The sequence below is a fragment of the Mus musculus genome, chromosome 17 (genome assembly GCF_000001635.26).
Source record: "Mus musculus strain C57BL/6J chromosome 17, GRCm38.p6 C57BL/6J".
In the NCBI taxonomy this organism is placed as follows: domain Eukaryota; kingdom Metazoa; phylum Chordata; class Mammalia; order Rodentia; family Muridae; genus Mus; species Mus musculus.
This window is the reverse complement of record NC_000083.6, coordinates 43,046,937-43,066,998: the sequence shown is the minus strand read 5'-3', so window position 1 is coordinate 43,066,998 and position 20,062 is coordinate 43,046,937. Positions and strand designations below refer to the sequence as shown.

Here is a 20,062-nt window from a genome sequence, read left to right as displayed (position 1 = left end):
TCAGTATGTGCGATTTAATGTTTATAACTGACTTATTAGTAATTTTCCCCAACGTTTCACATTTCAAAGAGATTTAAAAGAAAAAAAAAAGACTAAGAACTTTGAAGGTCACTTTCAAAGTCAGACAACACCTACACAGTTTCACCCTAACATCACCACTAAAATACAACTCACTTGACCTATGATCACCCTACTAATGAAGAGATATTACAGATAAAGGATACAAAACCCTGAGTCCCTTGCTATACAGAATTTGGTGCAGAATGGTCATGAATTGAGCTGAAGTAGTGAACTACTCTCCACCCAGCTTTTACAAATAGTGGATATGGACCTCAGAACACATAACACGTGCAGAATGGCCTTTAACCTCAAGTGGGTTTTATCAAGTCTCACTGGCAGAACACATCGAAAAACTTTAATCAAAGTCTATTTGACACATGATCCAAAAACAAATTTTCTACTTAATTCATGGGTTTTTTTGGGGGGGGGAGGGGCTGTCCAATAAAGAACGGCTGAGTGGAATGAGTTACATGATGATGGGAATCACCATGCTAGAGTAAGATCAGTAACTCAGGCGCCGGAGACTGCATGTTCATACTGTTGTTATTAATGCTTGTGTGATGGTTTGTATATGCTGGCCTAGGGAGTAGCACTATTTGGAGGTGTGGCCTTGTTGGAGTAGGTGTGTCACTGTGGACATGGGCTTTAAGACCCTCATCTCAGCTGCCTGGAAATGAATATTCTGCGAGCAGCCTTCAGATGAAGAAATAGAACTCTCAGCTCTGCCTGCACCCTGCCTGCCTGGATGCTGCCATGCTCCTGCCTTGGTAATAATGGATTGAACCTCTGAACCTGTAAGCCAGCCCCAAATAAATGTTGTCCTTTATAAGACTTGCATTCGTTATGGTGTCTGTCCATAGCAGTAAGACCCTAACTAAGAGAGCCTACAAAGAAGGCTTGCAAATGTGATGAGTGTCAGAAAAACTAGATGTAACCTATCTTTGATCATTTCTCTAACATGTGTTAGAGCCTGGATTCAGATCCAGGGTTATTTGGCTCCAAAAATAGTGCTCACTGACACCAATAATGTACACCCCTGGAATGTACTCGGTTCCCCATCTGATGAAGGTGGTTGAATAACCAAGGTGGGTCAGTCCTCATACCAATTGCTGTTGGTACCACCTTAATTCTCAGGTAAGACCAAGCAAGGAGGGCCTCCCTAACTAAGCCAGATAACTCGCCCGAGTGTGCAAACACCTTCTGGAAGAGGAAAGGTTCCCGATTTGATTTTGTTCAAAATGTGCAATGCAAAATGAGGTTTGAAACTAGTTTTAACAAAGAATGGTTCTGGATGCATAGCCTGATTCTAGAACATACTCCCAAAGACAGGGATTCGCAACCCCACATCCTGGAATCGCCTAGGAAGCTTAGAAAACAGATGGTTCACCCTCCCTCCCTTGGGGGTTCTGTTTAACAGGTGTGCAACGGGGTTCCAAGCATAAAACAACGTCAGAAGTCCCACAATGACTGTAAAACACAGCCACTGAAGACCTCTTCCCTAAAGACTAGAGCTGTGCTTTTAGTGTAGGCACATGCACACAGACACACACACAAACACACACACACACACACACACACACGCCCTTTCGTGCCCACACATGCCCATGCTTACACAAACACTGGATATCAGCTGTTTTTCCTTGCAAGCATCCCTGCTGAAGTGTGAAGTTCTAGGACAAACACAACCATGGAGGGCTGACATTACCTGCGTGGTGTCTTCCATCAGCCCACGAATCTTCTCCACAACATCATTGCGTCGGTGCTGGCGCAAGGCGCTAATGAGCTGGGCAAGGCTGGCCTCAGGGCCACGGATGGTCCAGTGCTGCAGAGCCGCGTAGGCCCGTTCATGATCTGCAGTGTATCCATTGGAGAAGGCCGCCACCTCCCTCTCGCTGGCGTTGCAAAGAAACTGATAGATGTCCTTCCACTGGCTTCCCACCTGGGCTGCTACAAGCTTCAAGATGTCAATACCTGTGCCAGAGATAAAAGACAGTAAAAGTGTATGCAAGCATGTTCTATAAGGAAGCCTTTCTGTGATGCTGAGTCAGATAAATGAGTCATCTTCCATAAGTAATTGGCATATACACAGCCCATCATGGAGATAGCGCGACAGCATTATAAACTCTATTTTATGGAGGAAAGATGTGAATCACTGACAGAACACTGGCCTAACATGCATGAGATGCTGGATTAGATTCCCAGCAACACACACACACACACACACACACACACACACACACACACACACACACACAGAGAGAGAGGGGGGGGAGAGGGAGAGAGAGAGAGAGAATAAACAAACAAATAAAACGAGTCTTTTGACAATAGGTTAGCTTCCTGAATACACAGGAAAAGATCGGTTGATCTTTGTCGTGAGACAAATTGTCCCCCAAGAACTGCTTTTGAAAGCAAACCGATCAAAGCAAACAAATCAGTCTTTGCTACTACTAAATACAATTGTGATAAAGTAAATCAGAACCCCACACACATACACAAAGTGTTGACTTCGTGAAATTCGGAAAACCAGAAACCACAAATGAAGACTTGAGTGTACTTGACACAGTCTTGGCTAAGTAGTATGCAGATTCTAAGACCAGTGTCTTCTATGTCAACTGACCACACACCCAACTGTTCCAGTCCAATGGTGGTGGTGTTTAAGATCATGTAACTAGGAAGGCTAGAGAATTGGTTCAGCCGTTAAGAGTTCAGACTTCTCTTACCGAGGACTGGAGTTCCTGCACCCACGTCCAGGGGCTCAAAAATACCTGTAACTCTAGATCCAAGAATCTTATATTTTCTTCTATTCTTTGAGGGCACTGCACGCATGTACACATCCCCCCTCCCCCCATACACACAGTGACAGACAGACACACAGAGACAGGGAGTTAAACATAAAATAACTTTTTAAACATAAACATCTACCATAGTGGGACATAGTAGATAGTCTGTAGTCCCTGAACTAGGTGTGTAAAGACAGAGGGATCAGTTTGAAGGCAGCCTAAGATACATGGTGAGACCCTGTCTTCTCAAATGACTCCATGCTCAATGAGCAGTTTTCTGCCCTGTTATTCAGCCCTCTATGTTGACTTGTAAGTTACGATGCAGACAATGGCCCCAATGACAGCATCATACTAATAGCAGTTATTATCTTCCAGGTTTCAAGTTAAGGCATTTAGCTCACGGAACATCTCCAAAAGACATTAATATTCCAACTGCACACTTAGAAGAGGGGGAAAAAAATCAGAAAAGTTAGGCTACCACCACTAAAGTAGGTGTGGTTGGGACACAAGCCCAGTTACCAGGTTAGACGTAAGAACTCCCATAGAAGCAAACACCGTTAAATGTGTGACTACATGCTGCCTTCCATGACAGGAAAATGCTTTTGAGTCAAGAATCAATGCTGGTAATTCTATAAGAATTCTTTACCCTGCCCCAAGATTTAATATCCACTAGTCCCCCTCATCCATAGGATGCAATCCGGGACTCTCCATAGATGCTTAAAAACATAGAGAATGCCTAACCTTGTAATCTGATGCCTCTCCAATCTTAACTGGCACCTATCACACATTGTCATCCATACCTTCTAGTTTGAGGTACCGACAAAACCAACATGCATTCCTTTTTCCTTCACAATTGAAGAGAGGGTTCATTTTTACTGTGTCAACAGACCATATACCCAACTATTTCGGCCCAAGATAATCACTCCTTAAGAACATCTAACTTAACAGGGCACAATCAATCGTACTTGAAACCTCAATACACAGAAGGTAGCAGCTGCGGTGTGGGGGTGTGAACACATCCTCAGTTATAGGAGTTAGCTTTAAGTTGAGAAGTCTACCTTTTCACTTAAAGGGAGCACTTCATGGCTCAGCAGCCCAAGAGCACTGCTAAGTGAAATGATTATCTTAACCTGTTAACTAGGACAGCTAGCCACTGTGTGGTTATCGAGAAGGTAGGGTGCCCCGGGCGAGCACAGTGGGCAGAGAGATGGAGACTTCTGGTCAGAATGAACTGGATTCTAAAGAGACTTCATCACATTTCTCTGCACCGAATGCACCTGAGGTCAAAGTGGAGGTTATTCGATGGTCATCAAGCGATCAGTGACCTGTCATCTCCGTGAACACGTGTGTTAGTCCCTAAATCCGATGGATCTAGGGTAGAATTAAAGCCCCAGGTCCACAGTCTTAGATAAGCACCTGGCGGAAGCCTCTGTCAGGCAAGGGGTGTCTGGTGTCTCCGGCTGCTTCTCTCTACAATCGTAAGCTGCTTGAGCTTGGATTTATATGCCGTGTTTTGTGTCAATAGGAGTGTGAGTGATTTTCTACACCAGAACTGTTAGTGGTAGTAATGGCTTGCTTAAAAAGAGCTCTTTATTACTTATTTCTTTTCAGATGAGGTCAAGTTTCCAAGTGAGGTTTATGGAAGAAGAAAATAAAGTAATAATAATAATAATAATAAAAGACACTTTTAAAAACTTTCAGTTTTTGATGAAAATATTTGTGACATGAGCTAGCAAATGCTAGCGAAGAACAATAATACAGAAATCTCTCTGAAAGCAGTGGACTTGGAACTCACCATAAATTCTTTCCTTGCCACTCAGTTCTGTAGGGCTAGATGTGTTGGGAGATCATGTATACATACAGGCCAGGTCAACCCCTAAAAACTCTTTCTAAAACCAAAGATTCTAATAGGATTCTAATAGGAGGCTCCTTTCTTGTCCACAAAACTAGAATGCTACTGTGTGTGTGTGTGAGAGAGAGAGGGGGGGGGGAGAGAGGAGAGAGAGAGAGAGAGAGAGAACTGCTAATCGAGACACTGCTGTTCTCCTCATGGTGAGTCTCAGACAGCTGGCTTTTCAGTTTTCCTAGCAATTTTTAGCCAGATGTACAGCTTTTGATCTCAAGCAAATGAGTTTCCTTCAAGAGAGAGAGAGAGAGAGAGAGAGAGGCAGAGGGAGAGGGAGAGGGAGAGGGAAAGGGAGAGGGAGAGGGAGAGGGAGAGGGAGAGGGAGAGGGAGAGGGAGAGGGAGAGGGAGAGGGAGAGGGAGAGGGAGAGGGGGAAGGGGAAGGGGAAGGGGAAGGGGAAGGGGAAGGGGAAGGGGAAGGGGAAGGGGAAGGGGAAGGGGAAGGGGAAGGGGAAGGGGAAGGGGAAGGGGAAGGGGAAGGGGAAGGGGAAGAGGAAGAGGAAGAGGAAGAGGAAGAGGAAGAGGAAGAGGAAGAGGAAGAAGAAGAAGAAGAAGAAGAAGAAGAAGAAGAAGAAGAAGAAGAAGAAGAAGACAAACCCAAAGTCTATTTAAAACTTCTGCAGGTAACTTGAAGAAACAAGCCAGCTCTTTGTGGTCAATGTGGTTTAATGTGGTAGGCTCTTCCAAACACCGAAAGGCTTGTTAGTCCCTGATTCTTAATTTAGGTCAATTTGGCTAAGGCCCATGGTGTCTTACATGAAAACACGGGTGCTTCTGCTTCTAAGTAGGACCATTGTTTCCATCTGCATGAAGCCCAGGACAGTGTGGCTTTGGGCAAACCACTAATTGTCACGTGCATTTCCTCAACTTACAATGGAGAGGCTCACTGTCATCCCTGGCAGTCAACACTTCCTATGAAGGTAATTAGTCTTAAAAATTAGCTACATGAGCCGGGCGGTGGTGGCACACGCCTTTAATCCCAGCACTCAGAAGGCAGAGGCAGGTGGATCTCTGGGTTCAAGCAGAGTGAGTTCCAGGACAGCCAGGGCTGTGACACAGTGAAACCCTGTCTCGAAAAACAAACAAACAAAAAAATAGCTATGTGATTTTAAATGCTTCGTATATGCTGAACATAGAAACTTGAGGCTCAATGCATGCAAATACTTTACAGAGTAATTACAGACTCTAAAAGCCTTAAGAACAAATCCCTCACCCAACGCTCTGGATTTTTTTTTTTTTTTTTTTGGTCACAAAAATAAAGAGAAAGGAAATAGGAAGAAATGAGAAGAAAAACAGAAGTACGGGGACAATGACACCTTTCTTGAACTCAAATGAACTTCAAACTAAATTTAAAACCTCTAAGAGTTGGGTTTCCGCCTTGCCCTCTTCCCCCATGAGACGTTTCCATTGTAAAATGCAGAGTCGGCTCCACAAATGCCTGTGCCAGCAGCGCCCTCGGCCACTGTCGGCTCCCATTCTGGATTTGATAATTTAAAGATACAATAGACAGTGGCTCTCCCAGGAGACAGTAGTCTTTCAAAGTATTGTCACCGAACCCAAGGGAGAAAACCAATCAGAACTAGTCCCTGGTCCCGCCCTCTCCATCACCACCAGGGAAAAGAGAGAGACTTATAGAATATTTCGTAGCTGTCTGAGGAGCAGCCACTCTGTCAGGCTAATCTGTGAGCATCACACTTTCTGAAATATGAAGGCAGAGGAATTTATTAACAAAAAGTGGATCGATATCATGAACACCGAAAACAGTCAGACTTTGGGCAGTTTTTCTGTTGGGGGACTGGGCTTGGTGGGCCTCCTGTAATTTCAGCCCTTAGAGTGTGGAAGAGAGGGGATCCTTGGAGCAAGATGGCAGCCAGACTAGCTGAATCGACGGGTTCACCCAAGAGACCCTGCCCCGTGTACTTGTCAGCACATCACACACAGAGAGATACGGGCAGAGAAAAGGGATGAGGGAGAAGCCATACAACTATAGAGATTGGCACAACGTTAGAGTAATAAGCCAAATCGGGAAGAATGAGCAATGTGCTCAGAAAGGCTTCAGAGACACTTATTCAGATTCCTCTTTCCTCGTTGCTTTTTATTTATCTTCTTATTCCTTTCTAAATGTATTCACAACACAAACATCAAACACATTAGTCACACTTCATATAAGTGAGTTCTGTATCTGTGAGTTTAAACAACTCTAGATCAAAAAAAAAAATTAGATGGACAGACAGACAGATATAGATAGATAGATAGATAGATAGATAGATAGATAGATAGATAGATAGATAGATAGATAGATAGGGCCTTGCTTAACTCTTTTGGTTTCTTTGCTGTTTTGTTTTGTTTCTTGAGAAAGGACCTCATGTGGCCCAAGCTGGCTTCCAACTCCCCGTGAGACTGATTCTGAGGAGGTGGAGAAATGTATCAGGCATTCTAAGAGTGCACAGCTCTTGCAGAGAACAGAGGTTTGGTTCTCAGCACCACAGCAGGTAGCTCACAAAGGCCTATAGCTACTGCCCCAGGGGCTCCATTCCTCTGACCTCTTCAATCAACTGCACTGGCACGTGGACGCCATACAGGCAAACACACATACATAATTTCAAAACCAAAATCATCTTTAAAAATGAACTGAAGTCACCTTAAATTCATGATTGCCATGTCTAGCTCCAGGAAGGATGTACATGTACGACCACCCCCATCTCCAGCATGTTTTCTTGAACTCTGCATTTGTGCTGGATGTGTGCAGGCATCTTTGACGATGACTACTCTGAATGATACAGCAGAAAAACTATTTACAAAGTATTCAAATTACGTGATGTATTATTAGTAATCCGGGGAGGATTTAAGATATCCAGGAGTGTGTGTATAGATTATATACAAGTACTATGCCATCTTACATAAAGGACTTCAGTAGCTTCAGACTTTGGCACACTTAAACGGGCCCTCAGAACAGTCTCCCATGGACACCAAAAGACCTCAGAACATATTATGATATTAATAACTCTAAGACCAGTCTCCTATGAATGTTAAAAGACTAATATCTGTGTCATATACAGGTCTGGATACTGAAAGATTCAGCTGACATATATGTATTTGTGGATACTGAGAGACCAGTGTAACACAAACATATATCTGAATATTAATATCTGTGCTGGCTAGTTTTATGTCATTTTGACACAAACTAGAGTCTTTTGGAAACAGGGGGCTTTGACTAAGAAGATGCCTCCATCAGACTGACCTGTGGGCAAACCCGTGGGGCATTTTCTTGATTAATGATTGATGTAGGAAAAGCCCAACTCACTGTGGGCTCCAGTACCCCTGGGCAAGTGGTCCTGGGTGCTATAAGAAAGCAGGTTGAACAAGAGAGGCAAGCCCATAAGCAACACTCCTCTGGGGCTCTGCTTCACTTCCTGCCTCCCTGTTTCTGCCCTCTGTGAGGTAACTTCCCTTATTTCTCTCACTGACAGAGCATGGCCTGACAGTCACAAGCCCAACTAACCCTTTCCTTGCCAACTTGCTTTTGGCCATGGAGCTTTATCACGGCAATAGAAACCCTACCTCAAACAATATGGAAAGACCAGTGTGTTTATGACATAGAGATGCATGTAAACCTTAGAGTCATGTATTGACAGCCTTTCATATTATTGGTAATCTCATGTAAAGAGATTGGGACCACTACAAGGCCACTCGGCTTCTGTTGTCGTTAATCGGGAGTGTGACAGAAGAGAGTAATGTAATCAGCCCCTGTAACTCTCCTTATCACTGAACACGGCCATCCGGTGTTGATATGAGCCCGTTCCAGGCTGGCCATGGTGTGAATGCTTCTTCCTGGACTATTCGTTCTTGCCACACTGACGTTAGGACAGTTTGCTCTGAGGCTAGACAGTCTATTTCTTTTCTTCAAAATTAAACCCTAACCATGCCAAACTCAACAAACTCTGTACCAGCAAAAGTGTCTGAGACTTTGAGAGCGTGTCAGTCTTTGTCGCATGATTCCTAAACACTATCATAGTAAGAAAACGGCTCTTGGGACAGCTACAATTTGTTGTAGGGTTCTAATACAATTTGATCTACAGAAAGATAGTGAGGTCGATACGGTCATGGACTACAGTTATTTAGAGAGTTGATAACTAGCCACACAGAGAGAGCATACACCTATTGACAGGTATTTTAGTGAAGACAGTGAACAATCCCACTCAGTCATCAGTTTATATATGAAACAACAGCATAGGAAACAGATCATTTCTTGGCCTCTGTCCAAGTAAAGTTCCGAATCCTAAAACACAGATACAGTCTCTATCTGTTGACTGATCTGCTTCGTTCAACTTTATGGAAGGTTCACTCTCCTTGCACTTACATTGAAAATTATCAAGTCCTCAGTCCACTAGCGGGCTGGCACAGAAATAGTGAACCCAGCATTGCTTTTTCCAATGTTGCTGGATGCTGGAATTCTGGAGATTGATTGACATTCTTCCACCTCAAAGAGTCTTGTTGCCCTGACTGGCCTGGAGCTTCCTGTCTAGACTGTCTAGACTGAGATAGCTCAAACCATCAGCTATCCCCCTGCCTCTGCTTCTCAGGCGCTAGACTTAAAAAGCATAAACCACTATGCCTGGCTCTAATGATCAACAATTTTAAAGAAACTGTTGAGGCTATCAAATCATATGAGCCAGAGGCTGCATCTTCCAGGAACTGCCAAGGAACGTAGGTGGTGTTGGATGTCAGGGGAAGAAGCCCTGAAAACAAAGGGTCAACTTAATAGAAAAATGATAAAATGAAAGTCATGAGATAAGGTTTTAAACTCTACCATTTGCCATTGGCAAAGAACAACCTTAATAATGTTAGTATCTTCCGCTCCTCGGGTAGGAAAGGTAAGAAGACTTACATGGTATCAAGTGGTAAATGCCTATTTCGACACCTTGGCAATACTGTAATGCACTTTCCTCTACCTGTCCCAGATCTGCATTGACAAGGGTCTCTGGGAGAATGGACTATGGACCATTCAGTATTCAGCACTGAGTGGCGGGCAGGCAGTGGATTTCTGCTGCTCATGCTGCACGAATCCCACAACTACTGGGGTAAGTCACATCTAAAATCACCTATATGGTAAGTGGAGGAGAAAGTGCTACTGTCCCATCCCTACCACACGTGGGAGGTCATGGCAGCATTCACTGGGTTCTTCCAAGTGTGGTGAGACATTCCCAGTCCACAACAAGAAAACCTAAGACTAGAGGCATGACGCACTAAACGGTTATCATGACAAATGGTATTCTACAGAACATGCTAAGCTCCGGATTCTGTCGTTATTAACACCCGAACTCTGACTTTTCCCCATTGGAAGAAGGGTTGAGGCTCTTTTGTCTTTGGAGACATAAACATCTAAAACGATTGCTTCCAATAAGAACCTATGTGAAAGCCTTCCTTGAAAGAGAGGGATGAACAGCAGAAGTCGTGAGTCAGGAGAGACAAAGGCTGGCTGTAGCCCCAGGACAGACACAATACTCTGAGTGTACTGGTTACCCTTTGTCAACTTGACACAAACTAGAGTCACCTTGGATCTCTGAGGTAGGGAAAGCGCACACATATAAAAAGTGATCCACTATGTACAAGTCCGAGAGAGGAAGGAGGAACCAGCCAAGGAGAGCAAGAGGAAACAGTCAGCAATACAGGAGGAGAATAGGAGTCTATAGAAGGGAAAAGGTGTATCAAGGAAACAGGACACGAGTGCTAAATGCTGCTGGAGGCCAAGCACATAAAGACTTAGAACCACACCAGGATTGTGTGCTTAGACTGCACAAAGCAAAAGTATGGCTAAAATCCTACCTTGTTTTATCATCACTCTGACTGTGCAAATGCGTATCAAAACCTATGCCTTCCCATGGCTCAGGTACACCTGTCATGGGTTTGTTTTCTCCCTTACAGCTATCTAACAATACTGGTAGGTCTCCCAATTGGTAGTGTCTCAGATTTGATCATATGCAGCCAGCTATGACATCATCAGGTATTGCTTTTAGCCAACTGCAACTCTGATGTAATCCACCAACCAAATACATTGAATTCTATACATTGGCTGCAGTATTAACAAACCAATGATTTATGAAGACCCTTCAGCACAATTTCAGAAAGCCTTTCTCCTTTGTAAAAGTTGTTTATGTCATGTCTGACCAGGCTGATTTAAGGACACACATTAAGGATATTATTTCTTCTACTTGTATTCAGGCCCTTTGTAGGGAAAATGCTAACTTGTTTTTCACTGTCTCAAAGAACTTACATTGGAAGACAGTTGGGTAAAGGCCTGAAAATATATTTATAATAGTAAATTCCTTTCCCCTAAGACCTAGAGGCAGAATTCAAGGCTGGATGCCCGACTGGATGCCTCTGGTCACTTGGCTACTGTGCACTTGTTTATGAACGTTCAAGGCTATAGCTGGAAGAGCCTTGCTCCTCCAGCAGTTCTGTGTACTTCAAAGTCCTCTGATGGGCTGCTAAAGTTCTTACATTGTAAACAATGAGGATCTGCTCTTAATCCCTAGAATGCATGGGGGAAACATCCAGGCGTGGTAACAAACAGTGCTCTTGTGATCCCAGGACTGGGCGAATGGAGAGATGCATATCCCCGGAACTCATGCACCAGCTGGCCTAGCATGCTGGCCATCTCCAGACCAATGGGAAGTTACCCTATCTCAAAAAACAAAACAAAACAAGACGGAAGCCAAGCATGGTGGTGCACGCCTTTAGTCTCAGCATTTGTGAGGCAGAGGCTGGCAGATCTCTGAGTTCAAGGCCAGCCTGGTCTACAGAGAGGGTTCCAGCACAACCAGGGCTATATAGAGGAAGCCTGTCTCAAACAAACAAACAAACAAACAAACAAACAAAACCAAATAAACAAAAAACTGGGAGGGGTGGGGGCAAAGTGGACGATACTTGAGGAATAAAATCTGATGTAGTCTTCTGGTCTCCACACGCTCACAAATACACTGTGCAGGAGTGCTCATGTGTTTATATAGAGGTGCCCAACTGCACGCGAGAACACACATACACACATACACTAAAATCTAATCGCCTAACAGGTAAAATGCACAGAAGAGGCTGGGGTTACACAGATTATAGCTCAGAGGTAGAGTGCTTGCATAACATGGACAAGCCCTGGAGGAGACAGGGTGGGTGATGGAGTAAGGGCGAATGGACCTTAGAGTTTTCAAACGGGAAGGTACTGTCTGCAGGGGAATGACATTCCTGAGAGCAAATGCGGGCTGTGAGGTGGGGGTCTGGGATGGAGACCAACCATTCCCACCCTGTCGTGATGGCAGTCCTGGCCTGGAGGGGGGCAGTACACAGCAGCCTCTAACCTCTAAAATGGAATAAGCCACTCGCCTTTCAGCCAGGCCTCCTGGTGTTTACACTTCAAGTCTACTTCCCATAGGAAGTCTGGACTGACTGACAGGGTGACCGACTGGGATTCTGGGTCACGGAGTTTTCTCGGCAAGGGAAGGTGAGGAGTGTTCAAGCTGACTGGTGTTGAGACAGCATTGAGCCACACAGGCAAATGAGCTGGACCAGGAGGACACTGCCAACTCTGACACCACAAACACTTTTCCAAATAGTTCCTACTATGAGTCTGTTGCTCCTACTACGAGCCAAATCAAACCTCTTTCCTCAGGTTGCTTCTGACAGAGATTCAGTCACGGCAAGAAGAAAGGTAGCTAATAAACCCTGTTCAGGAGCTTTAAAGAGCTTATTTTTAGGGGCCAGGGAGAGAGAGCTTTGTGGGTAACAGTGTCTATCATCAAACCTGAGAACCTAGTCTGACCCCTCGAGACCCCAGGCAGTGGGGGGACAAAAGGAATCTCCAGGAGTTATCCTTGGACCTCCACATGTGCACGAAACACACACACACACATAATAAAATGAAAAGGGAAATCTATTTTAGTAGACAACATCTTCGAGTCTGCATCCTGACATCATCTTTGGATCCCTCATGACGAACATCCCATTACCTCACTCTAAACAAAATTGGAATGAAGAAACATTAATTCCGTTGCCAATCCCTAACCCTTGATCGTCCCTTCGCTTCTGAGCACTGCACATAGTAGGTTTACTGCACATAGTAGGTTTACTGACATGGGTGATGGAATGTTTCCTTAAAGAGCTCCTGAGTCCTGGGTTCACTATTTTTTTCTGATATACCCAGGGCACACACATCTGTCATCTACCTACCAGCACTGCAAAACCTCTGAGAAACATGTACGCGTGAAACACAGACAGTCCCACACCCAGAACGGCACTACCTCGTAAACCAAGTCGACAATTGGGGTAGATCTACTGCTCCCCCTAGAAGGAGGAAGAAAGAAGGGGGTGCTTCCTTCACACTACTCACCTCACAGACCAGTCCTGACAAATAACACTTGGGACCAAAGGAAACCTTGAAGCCATCGAATGAGGCCAAGAGAAGCCATTTGTCCTTGCGCGCCAGGTAAGGTGGGATGACGTTATGTTTCATTTACTTTGACAGTGAGTTAGTTGGAGACAGAATGGAAGAAATGACAAATGTTCTCTCCAAAATTTCAAGACTGAAACCACAGCTCGGTTCAGCAGCAGGGTCTAAACCTTTTAAATACGAACACTACGTAAACTGAGTCCCCCCTTCTACACAGCTGCTGCTGCCCCAAGCCAGTGTTGCATAGCATTGGGTCATAAGCACCATGCCGATAAGAGGCGGGCCACCAAGCCAGCCAGTGTCTACTTTAACTTTACTCTTTCGTTTCAACTGTATATGGGAGGGATTTGGTGGTAAGTTGGGGCTCTTTGTTTTCTGAGACGGGATCTCACTCTGTAGCCAGAGGTTGGAATGGAATTTACTATATAGCCAAAGCTGGCTTCAAACTCACAGTGATTCTCCTGCCTCACCTTCTAGGCATAATTACAGGCATGAGCCAACATACCTCCAGATCCCGATTCAACTTTTGCATCGTGAAGAATGAATGAGAGTTTAAGAAAGAAAGAGATATTAAAGTTATTTGAACGTTCATGATACAGGTCTCGCAACATTCTGGCCCCATTAGAGCCAAGTTAGAGCTGCCTCTTCTACACCTCCTACAAGACCAGGTATCATGTCTGCCTGTGCCTCCAGTGGCCCCTTCTCCCACATCCCTAGACTATACCAGTGCCCTAGGAAGAGTTTCCCTCACTGCCAGTACAGGCAACCAGAGGAAAGGTCTTAGCCTCCAGCCTCTAAAGGATTAGACTCTGACTAGTCAGGCGATACTCACCCTTCTTTTCCAGCTCCTTTTACAATGGACAGTTAGACTCTGTGGCATTTTATAGCCAAAGTTCCTTGGGTAAATATTTTTTCCCTTGTAGTCATCTCTCTTGCCACACATGACTCATTTAATTTTACCCATAAAAATTTCTAACTGGGTTTAAAACATTGGGTCTCTGTCCCAAGCTCAGCCCTCCATGAATGAACGCCTCGGTGCAGCTATGGCGTTATCTTCATCAGCAACAGGGAGTCAAGCTAGTAGATCTATCAGTATTACATATGATCTCATTCAGCCCATAAGAGGAAGCCCATGAGAGAGGAACCATGCCCACAACACAGATGAGAAACTGGGAGGCTCAGGGGCATATCGCAGATGTTTAATCCTCGGTGAGTTTGACTCATGGCCCTCTTCTGTCACCATGCAGCTTCCTGGGGACCAAGGGTTCCCTAGCTCATCTTTACCAGTCTTGAATGTGTCTTTGTATATGTGTATATATGTACACACGTGTGTGTCATTTTTACATGGGTTCTAGGAATCGAACTCAGGTCTTCAGTCTTGCAAGGCAAACACTGTACTGACTAACCTATCCCTTTAGCATCTGTCTTTTAACATAAGTATTGTTAATACGGCTCCCCTATAACTGCCCATTCCCCACACAGGGCCATAAAAAGGCAGACAGGTAGGGGAAATTTTTGTAATAGTATAGTTGCAATGGTCTGGCTTCCTTCCAATGGTCTGTCCACATCACAACCCTCCTTCTCCATAAAGGACAGAAGCAAGAAGCAGTGTTACTTATAACCAGCTGGAGTCCCTCAGCGCCTCTCCAGGCCTGCTACCAACTGGGTATGAACTCAGGATACTGGATCTTCCTATGCCTCTGTTCCTGATAGGCAAAAAAGGGTACAATATTTACACCATAAAGTTTTCCTGAGAGTTAAAATGGAAACTTGCAGATATATTTCACAGCTCAGGGTAAGCATTTGACATAAATGAACTGTGATTTTTTTTCTCCACCCAAACCAGCCTTAATAATAAAGTGTTTTTCTAGACTGGGCTGGGAAGATAGTTCGGTGGGTAAATCCCTTGTTGTACAGCATGAGCACGTGAGTTTGGATCCTTGGAAGCCAGATGCAGCTGTGAGCATCTGTAATCCTAGTGCTCTATCGAGACGTGGGAGGCAGAGATAGGAGAATCTCTAGATGGTGGCAGATCAGCTTGGCAGACATAGACAGCGAGGAACAAGAGATCCTGTATCCAAACAAGATGGAAGATGAACACTGACAGTAGAGACTGTCCTCTCACACACACACACACACACACACACGCACAAGACAGTAGAGACTGTCCTCTCACACACACACACACACACACACACGCACACACACGCACACACACGCGCACACACACACACATGGTCATGCACATATATGTATATATAAAGAGAGGGGGAGAGAGGAAGGCAGGGAAAAAGGGTTAGGGAGGGAGGAAGGGAGGGATGGAGAGAGGGAGGAAGGAAGGAAGGAAGGAAGGAAGGAAGGAAGGAAGGAAGGAAGGAAGGAAGGAAGGAAGGAAGGAAGGAAGGAAAACCTGATAAATTTTCCTTAGACAAGAGAATTTTCAAGGGAACCTGAGTTGGGTGCAGTCAAAAGTTCCCCATTCTCCGAGGTGCAGGCTGTTGGGGTGAAAGAAAAGGGGACTTGAACTTCCTTTGCTCTTCAAAGGTAGAAAGTTTTGTGTGTGTTAAAAGTCTTTAACAATTTAAGTTTATACCTTTCGCGACCAAGACCTCCATTTCAGAGCGATTGGTTTTTGTCTTCCACACCCTGGAATCATCTAGCTGGGGTGGTCAGCAAAAGTAGAGACACACCGGGTCCCTCTCTTACTAATTAGTATTCATGGACCATCACCCTTCTCGTTGGGGCAATCTTGGGAGAGGTCAAAGGGTGTTCCTCGTCTGGGACAGGCCATCTACCTCTCCATCTCTTTCACTCTCATCTATTCCTTGGCCACTACTGAAGACCTCCAGGGTCCTCCAAAGCCAATGACCTCTCTGTTGTCTTACTCCCAAACTGTGAGTAACTTTCAAAACCACAATGTTTCAAAAGCCCAGTGGGCAAAATCATGCAATCCTTTGACTGGCAAGGCAACATGGATAACATAAGAAGTACTATCCCAGAAGTCAGAAGTTAAGAGCCAGGCCTTAACTTCCCGTCACCACCCCCCTACTAAAGCATCCCAGCTTGAGCAAATAACTTCCTGTGCTCAGTTCTACCATCTGTATAATGTGAATGAACATTAGACAGCAGGAGTTCTCCTCTTTCTCCCTCTCTCCCTTCCCTCTTCCTTGCCCTCTCCCTTCCCCCATCCACACCGCTGCAGTCTCATCGATGTCCAACCTCTACGTTTTCCAAAAAACAAAACAAAAACTCTTCTCACATGACCAGGACTCTGTAAGTCCTAGACTGCTAAGACTGAACCTCAATCTCAATAATCAAGCACACATAAATAAAAAACAGCACTGAAAACGATTTAGAAAACAACCTTTACAAAAAAAAAAAGAAAGAGAGAGAGAGAGAGAGAGAGAAAGAAAGAAGGAAGGAAGGAAGGAAGGAAGGAAGGAAGGAAGGAAAGAAAGAGAGAAAGAAAGAAAGAAAGAAAGAAAGAAAGGAAGGAAGGAAGGAAGGAAGGAAGGAAGGAAGAAAGAAAGAAAGAAAGAAAGAAAGAAAGAAAGAAAGAAAGAAAGAAAGAAAGAAAGAAAGAAAGAAAGAAAGAAAGAAAGAAAAATTCAGGCTGGCGAGATGGCTCAGCAGGTAAGAGCACTGACTGCTCTTCCAAAGGTCCTGAGTTCAATTCCCAGCAACCACATGGTAGCTCACAACCTCTCATAATGAGACCTAACGCCCTCTTCTGGTGTATCTGAGGACAGCTACAATGTACTTACGTATAATAATAAAAAAAATCTTTTTTTTTAAAAACCCAGTGTTTTCTTTACCTTAGGATTCCTTAAATGTGATGCTGGCTACCAACCTCTCCCATATTTCCCCTATTGTCTGAGAATAAGCCCCAACAATGCCCCTGTGCATGCTTGCTTTCCTGTATGACCCAAACAAGTCATTCCACTCCAGCTGGCTGGCTCCTCAGGTTCTCCTCAGGTAAACAGCTCACCGGCAGCTAACAATGATTCCCAGATGAGAGGGACTATAGCAAGAAGCAGAGCTGAGAGGGAGCAGGGAATAACTAAGACAGAGAATAGAATCTCCCACTAGCCTAACATCCCTTGCTTCAGTTGTCCCTGAAGAAAGCCACGGTTGTCATGGCTAAAGATGTCCCCAACAGACAAGAACTTTGCCTGAGCCTCTGGAGAGTCACCTTCTTCAAGGCACTTACCCCACGGGCAACACCAGGCTATGTCATGGCCTTTCTGCAAGGGAAGTAACTCAATTCTGGAACTTGAGTTTTCTATCTCTATATGAGTGACCGTTTCTTCCACCCCCATAGACCACTTCAGAGTATCCTACAGAACTTAAATTCATAGCTGCGATGGAGGCACTGGCCTGTGGTAAACATGTAACTTAAGAATCCTTTTACTACTAGACTTACACTCACACTAATAGACCATGGTTAGAATATGTAAAATTTAAAAAGGCTTCAGGTTAGCCTAAACTTTATTGCTAGATACCAAGCAATGATTGGAGGGACATTTAGACACGTCCATCCCAAGTCCTTGTTTTTTACAGATACATAGGAGCTGCTGAGCTCTTCACAGCTGGCTTCTAGAAGCTCAGGAGTTGTAACTGGGGCTCCACCATGACACCAAGGTCTCTCAGTGTTCAAGTTCAGAAATAAATGAGAGCCTTAGTCATGGCTCCCCCATTGCTGCGATTCACAATGCATGTTGGACTATTGTGCCACGTTGAAAAGATTGTCTCCAAACATTAGTTCTGGAATAGTTGTTGAATCTCTCTCAATACCAAGGGATCCCCTACACCCCACATAAGCTCGGAGCCCCTGTATGGTCTCAGCTTTGCCCAGCCTCATGTGACACACACAAGTAGAAGCATTTACTACTCTACCGTCACTCTGTCATCAGCTGTCCTTGGTGTTTTGGTGAACATGAGATCCTTCTGTAGCCTAAAGCTGGGATTAAGCCTGGCTTCCCTTCTCTGAGTAGCCACACACTACTCTCACACTACAGCATATGCAGGACCCACATGGCCTACATTTCTATCAAATATCAGGGTGACATGACGTGCACCCAGCTAAGGCAAAAAACACATCATCATATTAATTATCTTCAGCCTTGACCTCTGGGACCTAAGCCTTTAGGTGTCCTGATATTATTTAAAAGCCTCATTACCAAAGAGAGTACATGTCTGGTCCAGGATCACCCACAGGCTTTTTGCAGTAGGTGGGCAGATCTAGGCATCAACTGTCCTAGCCACAGGTCATTTCTGCAGCCTGTGGCTGCACTTCAGGACTGCAAGCAAACCTTTAGGAAATGAGTTCGTGCCTCCGCTCAGCCCTCTCTTACGTTTTAAGCACTTGCTTTACAGATGGCTCTTGCCTGTATAACCCTGCGCTTTCCCTTGCCTTCCAGCCCACCCGTACCTCAGTGAATACTGATTTGAGACAATCAACCCTCTCTGGTTTTCCCTTCAGGCACACAGAGTGGAGTCGGAGTTCCAAATCTCTAAGCATCTCTCCACTATCTCCCTTAGACTCACTCCCCCTTCAAAGTATATTGGAAGTCGAGGTTTGAACCCAAACCACCGTGTCCTCCTTCCTCTACAGTTCTGCTCTGACGACGAGACAAGCTGTATGAGGTCCGTGAGAGGACATTTGTGAGGTAGGCCCACATGTAAGATGGCAATCTCTGGGTAAAAGCCAGGATATTATTGGGAGGAGATGGAGGGATTTGGAAATCATTTGAAATGATGAGGACAGCGATTACACAGTATAGACCTCTCAGTCACTCAGCTTTGTTATGCATCCCTGTAGCAGCGTAAGCAATAGGTGCCCCTAAAGGTAAAATTGAGCACAGTTAAGCTCAAGGAGGGTTCCAAGAGTATCCACTTACCTGAGCTGCTCCAGTGAGCAGAAGGTGAAAGAGAAAACTCCTGAGAGTGACAAACCTATGGTAGACGTCACATGCTGGCAACCACAGCCCAGCATGTGCCACCTGATCTTACAGATCAAATTTTGTTAGACTCTGACCCCTCCGAGAATTGACACACTGACTGTGGGTTCTTTTGACACTACAAAAACAGAGCCCAGTGGTTCCAACACAAACTGTACAATCGCATCCTGCAGTTATGGAGATTTCGGCTCAAAAGTAATCTCTGCTAGAGTCTACACACAATTGACCTACAACCCACCTACCCTAAGAGCCCTCGGTTTAAGGGCTAGAGAGATGGCTCAGTGACTAAGAGTGCATACTGCTCTTGCAGAGATCCGAAGTTTGCTCCCAGCGCCCACAATGTGCCTATACCCCACACAGATTCACATAATTAAAAAATAAAATAAATCTTGAAAACAAAATCTTTGTTTAATTTCCCAGCACAACATCATTGTAAGCCAACAGGGACAAACTCAATGGTTCAATAGATTTAAATTGCAACCTTGCAACCTTGAAAGAATAAGGAGATCGGTCCTTGGATGTTCTAGACCACTGCTGTCCTGCAGGATGTGCTAGACAATGGAAATGTTCAGTCTGTCCCAATGTGCTCAGGCAAGCATTAGCTAGGTATGTCTATTAGGCATTCAGGTTATTATTGGTGCAACTGAGAAGCTGAATTTTGCTTTTTAGTTAACTTTAGCTTAAATACCTCAAGGCGTGTAGCTACCACAGGAAATAACTCAGGCATAGGCCATTTGAGCCCCAAGGCATGGGCCAAGTGTAGGGCCGGCCACATGTTAAAACCTAATGCCTCTCCTCTAAGAATTTATAAGCTATGAGAGGAGATTAGGCAAGATAGTTACAGTGACAGATGGAAAAAACTAGAAATTCAGAAAGAGTATCTTAGAATAGATTGCTATATAGAATATTACAGGCATA

At 44.6% G+C, this 20,062-nt stretch overlaps 1 protein-coding gene across 1 annotated transcript in view; it reads right to left on the bottom strand.

Moving 5' to 3' along the window:
- Positions 1–20,062, bottom strand: part of Tnfrsf21 (tumor necrosis factor receptor superfamily, member 21) — a 72,634-nt gene that overhangs the window by 22,190 nt on the left and 30,382 nt on the right. Inside the window, exon 4 of the mRNA NM_178589.3 lies at positions 1,766–2,031. Within this exon, the coding sequence (NP_848704.1) occupies positions 1,766–2,031 (266 nt within the window). The remainder of the gene's footprint in view (positions 1–1,765; positions 2,032–20,062) is intronic.